Source organism: Populus euphratica, unplaced genomic scaffold (assembly GCF_000495115.2).
Source record: "Populus euphratica unplaced genomic scaffold, PopEup_1.0 scaffold41.1, whole genome shotgun sequence".
NCBI lineage: Eukaryota > Viridiplantae > Streptophyta > Magnoliopsida > Malpighiales > Salicaceae > Populus > Populus euphratica.
In genome coordinates this window covers 1,036,601-1,046,195 of record NW_011499868.1, presented here as the reverse complement: position 1 = coordinate 1,046,195, position 9,595 = coordinate 1,036,601, and the positions used below count along the sequence as shown (strand labels likewise).

The 9,595-nt window shown below is 35.3% G+C and overlaps 1 protein-coding gene across 1 annotated transcript; it reads left to right on the top strand.

Moving 5' to 3' along the window:
- Positions 1 to 1,660: 1,660 nt before the first annotated feature.
- Positions 1,661 to 9,583, top strand: LOC105126588 (nucleolar protein). The gene is made up of 26 exons (XM_011027495.1): positions 1,661 to 1,927; positions 2,019 to 2,180; positions 2,303 to 2,468; positions 2,570 to 2,686; positions 2,793 to 2,926; positions 3,019 to 3,169; positions 3,866 to 3,933; positions 4,456 to 4,554; positions 4,814 to 4,929; positions 5,419 to 5,593; positions 5,676 to 5,786; positions 5,895 to 5,973; positions 6,064 to 6,207; positions 6,323 to 6,436; positions 6,570 to 6,691; positions 6,766 to 6,848; positions 6,930 to 7,054; positions 7,135 to 7,255; positions 7,343 to 7,480; positions 7,657 to 7,753; positions 7,930 to 8,055; positions 8,456 to 8,548; positions 8,626 to 8,731; positions 8,832 to 8,974; positions 9,053 to 9,136; positions 9,266 to 9,583. Exons 1-26 carry the CDS (start codon positions 1,772 to 1,774, stop codon positions 9,389 to 9,391), a joined length of 3,156 nt encoding a protein of 1,051 aa, XP_011025797.1. The 5' UTR covers positions 1,661 to 1,771; the 3' UTR covers positions 9,392 to 9,583.
- The last annotated feature ends 12 nt before the right edge of the window (positions 9,584 to 9,595 follow it).

The window sequence follows — 9,595 nt, the reverse complement described above, 5'->3', positions numbered from 1 at the left end:
ATCAAAATAAAAATATATATAAAAAATTGTTTTTTTTTATCTTTATCAATAATCAAGAGTTATTTGTTGGTCATGCTGGATTCTTACTGCGGCACCAAAGGCTTTTTGTAGGGCCCGTATAAGTGGGCCACAATGTACATTTGAGTGCACTTTCCGTACATGTGGCTCGTGTAGGTATAGCCTATAGATGTGGGACAAGAATATGTACGTTATAAACTCCATTGCTCACATTTGTACATCTAGTAACCAAGCTTCAGCGTGATGCAAAAATAATTTTTTTTAAAATTTCTTTTTAATAAAATTTTTATTTTTTATATTATTTTAATGTACTAATATTAAAAAAATATTTTTATATAAAAATTATTTTAAAAAAATAACTACAATGCTAAACAAGCTCGGTATATTAAGAGGAAGAAAAACAAAAAAAAGCTTCATTCGATAGATGAATGTTTTGTTAGCTTTGACTCCTCAGTTTCTTTTTCTTTACTTTTCTGTCATTCTTGCGTCTCAGGTCTTTATCTTTGTTCCTTGCAGCAGTGCACTCGGCATGATGTTCTTTTTATATGCAGGTGTTCCCCGCTTTAGCTATTCAAGTGATGCTTTAGGGCTTGCCTACCCTCATGCTGCTTGATTCAAATGTACAACTAGATGTACCAATGCTCCTGCAAATGTACTATTTAGTATACAATTGTTTTAGTTAAACGACATTAGAGATTATTTTAGTATGATTTTTTATAAATATATTTTTGTAGTTTTAATTTAGCTAATTATTTGGTTTTTGGAGGTAAGATATCAGGTTTGGGATCTAGACTAATTTTTTTAAATAAATTTATTAATTTTAAAATTAAAATTTAAAATTATTTAAAGTAGGGTATGATTTCAAATTCAAGAGAAATAGGGGTTGAGTCCGTGATAATATTTAAGGAGATTGGGTTTTTTGGTGTCCACACCTAAAAAAATGAGTTTTTAGAGGATTTTCTGATTCCGAATTCAAGAGGAATAAGGGTTGAGTCCGTTATAATATTCAAGGAGATTGGGTTTGTTCGTGTCTAAACCTAAAAAAATGAGTTTTTAGAGGATTTTTTTAATCAATTTTTTATTTTTGTTTTTAATTTTAAACTTTTTATTAGTTTTATTGTCATTAACAAATTTTAAAAATAAGTATAATGATGTCATGATTGGTGGGATTAGTCACATGGCCAACAAAAAGAGAAATAAACTAACCATGATAAAATAATTAGCAAATATATTACATAAAATAATTAATAAAAGAAAAACATGATTAAAGCTACGACGACATGTTTAATATGACGTGCAGTGTAATGAAATTAAGTGTTTCTTCACAGTTTTTTTTTTTTAGAATTGAGTTTGAATATATTTTAAAAATATATTTGATATAAAAAAATATTAAATTAATAATTTTTTAGTGTTTTTTCTATATTTTTTAAGGTTAAAAATAAAAAACCTAAAAAAATTATTTTAATATATTTTTAAATATATTATTTTAAAAAAACTGTAGATAATACCAATCACACATAAAACAAACAAATGGAAAAGTTTCACAGGCTTAAAAGCCCATCCAAACTCTTAAAAAAACTCAAATCTCAAAGCCCACTATGCTATAAATAAAAAACTCTTGGGCCTTCTACACCTCAAATTCGTTTAAACACCCTCTCTTGACTTCTCTTCTAGCTCCCTCCCGCTACCGAATTCTGTTAAACCCTAACAAAACCCCTTCGCCGACGAGACAAAACCCCTCCCTCCTCCTTCCATGGATGCCGATACTCTAACAGAACCGATGGACTTTAAAGTATCAGAATTAATAAACGAAGTTCAAATCGAACATTCTCCTTCTTTCACCAAGCTTGTAAACGACACCGTTTCATCTATCCAAAATTCCATCGACAAAATCCCTAACAACCTCGTGGTCCGTTTTTTAAACTACTCTCCTTTTATCAGCGCTGTTTAATTTCTTTAAGCTTATTTAGGAAGTTAATGAGCTTTTTTTTTAAATGCAGGTTACAGGCGAGGAAGCGGCGGGGTTCGTAAGAGACATCGGAGCGGATAAAGTGGAGTTTAAGTTTAAGAAGCCGAAATCGATTGCAATTGGTGGCAGTTATTCGATAAAGTGTGTCGTGAAGCCGGATGTTAGTGTTGACCTTTTCATTCAATTGCCTAAGGTACCTGGCTTTTTGACTATTAATCCACGCTGCTGTTGGTTACGTTAATGCGCTTATAGATGATTGATCGATTGCATCATGAGTAGTTTGTATTGATTGAAATTTTTTGTAATTATTGGCAGGAGTGTTTTCATGAGAAAGATTATTTAAATCATCGCTATCATGCGAAGAGGTTTGTTTATTTATGTGTGATTAACAAGTTTTTGAAGTCGGATTCATCGTTTGAAAAGGTTGAATGGTCTACGCTTCAAAACGAGGCCCGGAAACCTGTGCTGCTTGTCTATCCAGGTGCCTCTTGCTTAACATAGTTTTTTTTAGGAGTTGCAGGGAAGTAGTCATTGCCTAAATGGATAACTTATGCAAAGTTTTATTTTTTCTCTTTTTGATAGCTGGCAAGCTCCCCGAAGTTCCTGGATTCTTTGTGAGGATAATTCCTACAGCGAAATCTTTGTTTAATGCTGCAAAGTTGGACTTGAAACGGAACAATGTCCGTGCCTTGAATCAAGGTAGAATATAACTTCTTATTTTTTAAAAAATTTTGGGGATGTTTTTTTCATTAACTAATAATTCATTGTGTTCACCAAGCTGTAATTCTGTTTTTGAAATATTTAGGTGGGACTGCTTTGCCTACACCAAGATATAACAGTAGTATCTTGGAAGACATGTGTTTAGAGGACAATACAGAATTTCTCAAGAAAACTTTTTTTGGACAGAAGGCATTGGGAGAGGCTTTAGTTTTGCTGAAGGTGAAGTATCTTTTTTCTCTCTCCATTCTGAATATAAATTTAGAAGGTTTTCTGAGGATATGGAAGTAATATTTTCTGTCTTATTTGTGCAGGTTTGGGCTCGACAGAGAGATTCTATACATTCTCACGATGGCCTAAATGGATATTTAATAGCTATCATATTGTCATATCTTGTGGCTTATGAGAAGGTTAATAGTTCCATGAGGCCACTGCAAATATTTCGAGTCACGTTGGACTTTATAGGTATGTTCAGTTTTTCTTTTTGCCAAAAGTACCTGCATATCAGTTGTAAATAGTTTGAATTGGGTTAAATTGTTTTTCTCATTAATGTGTATCGTTGTTTCTTAAATTCTTTTTATAATTTCTACATTTAAAATGCTATTCTTCATGCACAATTTTGATAATGATGTAAACTCAGTTGTAAAGCTCTGGAGTTAAATAGTACATTGCTGATATAAAATTTGAGAAATATTTGAAGTGAAGTGACCAATCATCATACTCATGGATATGATAAAGCAAATAACAAGTAAATAATGGAGGCAAAAGTCTTAAACATGAATGGGTTATTCATGTTTCCCATGTCAACAGGGCTAGCAAAGTAGCTGATTGGTCCCCTAACTTCATGATGGGGCTTGAGCCAGGGGCTTCCTTCATGAATGATCTTCTTTCTATATGTTTTCCTTTGCTTTAGAATGATCTTTATGGTATTAGCTTTCATTTTCTTTGTGTAACTAAAAAAATAAAAAAAATAAATTAAAAAAACCAAATATCAAGTAAATGGTGGAGGCATACCCTTTCAGATACTTAGGCAGCAGATGTTTCCTATTTGGTACTTTATCATGTGAATCTGGTATCACAATGCTTTAGAAATTATGTTTGTTGATATTAACAGCCTTTCATATAATCAATAAAATGCACACTGCTTCCACTGTTATGCAGCCAATTCAAAATTATGGACTCGGGGGCTTTTCTTACAAAAGCAAGGTGAGGTCAAGATATTGAAGGAGGTAAGTGAGCTGCTTTTTATTTCTATGTATATAGATACATGTCTTTTTGCTTGCTTTCATTCTTTTTATTAATTTCTATGCATATCACAAAATGCTTCCCACTCTTCCATATCTCACCTGTAACTGAAAAAAACTACCATTTAGCTATATGCACAAAGTGACAACTGCATTGGTCAGTCCATCTCCCACTAATACCATCTTGCCAGCCTCAGTGCATGAGGAAATTGATGCAGGTCACACTCTTTGCAGATGGGCTCTGTTTTGCAAAGAGAGTGTTGTGAGATTAGTAAATTAATCAACTAATGCTGCTAGCACTACTGTGTCGTCTTTGAAAAAATGGAGTCGCTTAATGACTAATTACTTAGTCTTGTTTGAAATTTCACCCGAGTGTTTCAAACTGTTTACAGCTTTCCGTAACCTCTGGGAGCTCATTGCTTGTTTCTATCTTGAGTGCTTTGATATGATATTGCTTTACTGCACTCTGCATCATTGGTTATTTGTAATCTTACTTCGGAGTTGCAGGATAGGATGCTGTATAAAGAATCATTTCCAGTTGTCATATTCGATTCAACCACTCACATCAATTTAACTTTTCGGATAAAAGATAGTGGCTTCTCAGAGGTACCATTTGCTGGATGTTTCTTTCTTTAGTCTTTTGTGGGTATTGGCCTAACAATAAAGTCCTTGCCCCCTGGGAACCCCCAAATTTCGGGTTTGAACCCGACAACTCGCCTGCGGAGATGGGGAGTTGCCTTTGAGCTAAATTTCTGTTTGGCAATAACTTCAATTTGGGGAGTCCATCTCTTGTTTCCATTCCATTCCTTTTCTTTTTGGGTTTTGTTGCCATGTCTCAGGATTTTTTCTTTGCTTCAATGTTCAGCTTCAAGATGAGGCTGCTCTGACCCTTCAATGCTTTGGGAAATCTGGAGATAGTGCGTTTGAGGATATCTTCATGACCAAGATTGACATTCCTGCCAAATATGATTATTGTGTAAGGTATATTTTTATGATCTGGAGTTGTCAATTGCCTTTTCATTCTTTTTCTGGAACACCTTCAAACTATTTTTCAAAGAAGCTGTGAGTTCTCATTCATGAGTTTTTATTAGTGGGCCCCACTTGGATTGAGGAAAAAATGACTTTCTTATTCTTGAATAAATCAAAATTGAGAAACTTGTTGCAAACACACCATCATACTTTTCCAGAATGATTTCTGGTGAAGATTGTGGGCATTTATAAAAGTTTTGGAAGTCTGAGCAGAGAATATCTCAGGTATTCAATAAAATAGGAAACTATTATGATTGAAATACAAGAAATGAAATGGTGAATGGAAATAAATTCTTTGGCGTTTCTGTACAATTGCCATGGGAAATGCTTGTCTTTTTCAATGATGCATGTGTTATATTGTTTTGCCTTTTGATCTAACATTTACTTATGCTGGTCTATATCTTCATTGCCCTTAATTTTTACATGTTCTGGGCCTTTTAGATTGAGCTTAAAAGGAAATAATGAGTTCTATTCTTCTGGATATTGCTTGGATGAAGAATGTTGGAGATTGTATGAGAAAAAGGTGCAGAGTCTTCTATCTCAGGGACTGAGTGATCGAGCCAAGTCAATTCGTGTTATTTGGAGAAATATCCCTTCAGGTTGCAGTCTGGAAAATGTATGTTCTTGTTATTTCTTTCTAATTTTGAGATCATATTTGTTTCATTTCTTCGACTAGCTTTAATCACTATCTATTTTAGGGTTTGTCAACACTTGATGGAGAACCATTGCTAGCTGGAATTTCTCTAAGCTCTTTAGATAAAGCATTTCGAGTTGTTGATATTGGTCCGGATGCTGAAAATAAAGAAGAGGTATTTGAATTCCCTGCTTGAAATTTATATTAACTTTTTATTGCATCCACTTTCAATTAATTGAAGGAAGGGATTCCAATGTACTGATTTTTTCATGTTATGCACTAGGCTGCCAGGTTTCGGAAGTTTTGGGGAGAGAAAGCAGAGCTCAGGAGATTTAAGGATGGCAAAATTGCTGAAAGCACAGGTGAGGCTCTTTATTCGTCCTGGCTTCTTGGATTGAACTTACTTGCAACATGATGATTATCATGACTTTGTTGTCCCAATTTTTATGTAGTATGGGAAAGTGAGCAGTGGATGAAACATCTCATTTTAAAAAGAATAGTAGAATATACACTTCTTCGTCATCTTTCTATATCAAAAACCAGTATTGAGCAAACTGTGGATCAACTTGACTTTTCTCTTCTTCATGGTGTTGAAGGTGATGAGATTAAACATTTACTGTTAGTTGGTTTCCCCTTTTTTCTCCTTTATTTCTGCAATGTACCTTTTCACACAGAATTCTATAATTTTTAAAAATGATGCTATTTTGTCAGATCCTATGTCATTTTCTTCAAGTTTGCTTGGGGCATTTGATGTCCTATCAAAGCGCTTGCGTCTTATAGAAGACATTCCCTTGAAGGTGTCCAGCGTGCAGCCTTTAGACCCAGGTATATCCAAGATATTGTTATCATTGTTAGATGGTTTTCCCTGCTGTAATTATATGCTAATATATAGCAACAATTATTATTGCATAAATGCTAGCAATTAGTAGAAATTCAATTTTGCTTGTTACCTCTCCAGCTTTCAGGTTCACATCTGTCTTCCCTCCTGAACCACACGCACTAGCAAGTGAAAAGGCTAGCATTCCAAGACCACATAAGCTCACTTCATCCTGCATCCAGCCATTGGAAGTTATGATTCAGGTATGGTGCCTAGTTGTCCACCCATACGTTTTATATCATTTTCCATCAAACTAGCATCTTAAACCTGTTTTCAGTTGGAAGGTTCTGGGAACTGGCCAATGGATGATGTGGCAATTGAGAAAACCAAATCTGCTTTTCTTCTCAAAATTGGAGAGAGGTGGGTGATTGTGGCTTCTTTATGCAATTTATAATCATACTTGTGAAAGTATGGTAGTAGCTGATCATGAATTTATGGCAGTCTCGAGAATAGTTGGGGGATGACATGTACTGCGACTGAAGATGACGTGGATGTTTTTCTGTCTGGATATGCATTTCGTCTAAAAATTTTGCACGAGAGAGGCTTGAGCTTGGTGAAAAGAGAAAGTAAGCAAGTTTCAGTGTACATGAATTTGTTTGGCTAGATATTTTTGATATTTAAATTACTAACCCAGTCTGATTTCTAGCTGGAAGTGACCAAGGAAAACAGGTCTCTTCTGCAGACCAGAAACTCTTTGTTCGCAGTCAGCATTCTAGCATGATTAATGGGTTGCAAGGTGTTTTCCCAATATATGGGCCAGTTGTTAGGTTAGTGATGAATCTGCGGCTTTGTTCTATTTACTTGCTAGTATGTTAATTGCCTTCTTAAAGTGTTTTGCTTGACTTTCTGTAAAGGCTTGCTAAAAGATGGGTTGCTTCACATATGTTCTCGGCATGCTTGTCAGAGGAGGCAATTGAGTTATTGGTCGCACATCTCTTTGTGAAGCCTTTGCCTTTCACTGCTCCTTGTTCACGCATCACTGGATTTCTAAGGTTGAAACTTATACTCCTACAAACTTGTTGTTTGACTATTAATCAATTATTTCAGATGAAGAAGGAATTTGCTGTCTGTTTTCTATGAGCTTTTTTCCTTAAACCATGATGGATTTTTGTTTCTGGGATCTATTTTTGTTGGTCAATGATCCATGTCCTTGAAATTTTCATAACAGGTTCTTGCGATTGCTAGCAGAGTATGATTGGACCTTTTCTCCTCTTATTGTTGACATAAATAATGATTTCAACCCAAGTGATAAGAAAGAGATTTATGTAAGTTCTGCACAAGGGTAATGATTGTTTAATATTTTTTGGTCTCTTATTGTTTGATTTACATTAAGTTCTGCAATCAAGTAATGATCGTTTGCTTTTTGCTGGTCTCTTTAATTCTTTTATTCGGTGATTTTGCTCTCTTTTTCTATGGCTGCTAATTCTATAACATTATCCAGGACAAGTTTATGCTGACTAGAAAAGGTTATGAAGAAAGTAGCCAAAACATAAGTCCAGCAATGTTCTTGGCGACATCCTATGACAAGGCATCTGAAGCTTGGACCAGACTCTCACCAAACGTACTGGTTAGTGATTTCTCCAATAAAACTCGGGCTATATAATCTTTTATGAGAAAATCTTTTATTGTATGTGCTTGCAAGTTTTGCAAATGTTTCCTTTTGATTTTGATTGTTTTTCCTCCCCTTCCTTCCTGAGCTGCTTTTGGCTGTTTTGGCCATCTGTTAATGTTGTTTACACCTTGGTCTGATCCTCTTATGTTTTGATATTTCATTTGACTTGCGTGTAGTTAGTAAAAAGTTATAATATCTTTATTAAGCATTGGGAAATGAACTATTACCAATAGGTCTACCCCAAGGTTACATTGAGTTCATAATCATATCCAGATGTGCTAAATCACTTCTAATTTATCTTAGGCAGTTCCCTGTTCATATTCTTTATTGACATGTGGGTTTGTTGAATCCAAAGGAACTTAGAAGGTTGGTGGCTTATGCTCGTAGCAGTGCAAACCTGCTTACCAGACTCGTATTTCAGGATCAGACAGAATCTTACAGATGGGAGGTGAGTTAATTTCAAAGTGCTTTTTAACTCTTCCGCCTTATACTTTTGACTTTAATGGCTTTATTTTTTTATCACAGTGCCTTTTCCGCACTCCTCTTACCAACTATGATGCTGTAATCCTTCTCCATGGGGACAGATTACCATATCCTCAACGTCTTCTCTTCCCGTCAAAATTAAACCATGGTATGTTCCTACAAAGATCCCTGAGTTTGGCTTGGCTACTGTCTGATTCTTGTATTAACTTCTTGCCTGAAATTTGTAATTTATTGCACATATTGGGCAGGGAGGCTTGTGGCTCGTGGGAATGCTAGCAAAGCTTTCCAGCCCTTTATGTTACCTGGAGATTTACGAGGCAGCTTAGACAAGTTGAAAAATAAGCTATTGGTGGACTTTGATCCACTTAGGTGCTACATTGCAGATCTGGAGGCAAGTGTTCTGAAATGCTTTGTTATTCAAATTGACCATGTTGCTCTTAATTTGCTTACTCTCCCTGAACATCTTTAGAAAGAATGCAGCACATTGAAGATGTGGTATGATTCTCTGGGAGGCGACGCAATTGGACTCACATGGGAGAGATCTTGTTCAAAGGTATAATGGAATGTCACTCAAAATGTCCTCTAATAGTGTCCTCTAATGATATTCAATCTCTTCTGGAACAGCTTAGAAATCTTATCAAATACTTTCACCTTATCTCTTGAGTTTGTTTACTTCTCCCAGAAGCGGGATCGAGAGGAAGCCAGTGACGATGAAGACCCAATTGATGTCTTAAAGGCTGTAGGTGAAGCTGGTAAAGGGTTTGTAAAGAGTGTACATTTTCTCAAGGCTCCAAGGCTCATGAATTAAGCATCTCTCTTCTCTAGACCTAGAATAGGAATCACGAATTTGGTTGTTGTAAGCTTGTTCTCTTTTCAATATAGTAGGCAAATCTGATACAACAGTCACAGTTTTGAAGAAACCTGGTTGTTTGCTCCGCGGGGAAGCAGAAACGCTGTACCGAAATTTGAGTTTAATCATATAAATGCATTTGGAAGTGTATATAGTTAAATT

Bases quoted from the DNA above. Each gene is read 5' to 3' on its own strand.
- LOC105126588 (XM_011027495.1), top strand. From the start codon at position 1,772: ATGGATGCCGATACTCTAACAGAACCGATGGACTTTAAAGTATCAGAA. The intron at 2,927-3,018 runs GTGAAGTATCTT...TTATTTGTGCAG, and splicing joins AGGCTTTAGTTTTGCTGAAG to GTTTGGGCTCGACAGAGAGA. The intron at 5,594-5,675 runs GTATGTTCTTGT...TATCTATTTTAG, and splicing joins CAGGTTGCAGTCTGGAAAAT to GGTTTGTCAACACTTGATGG.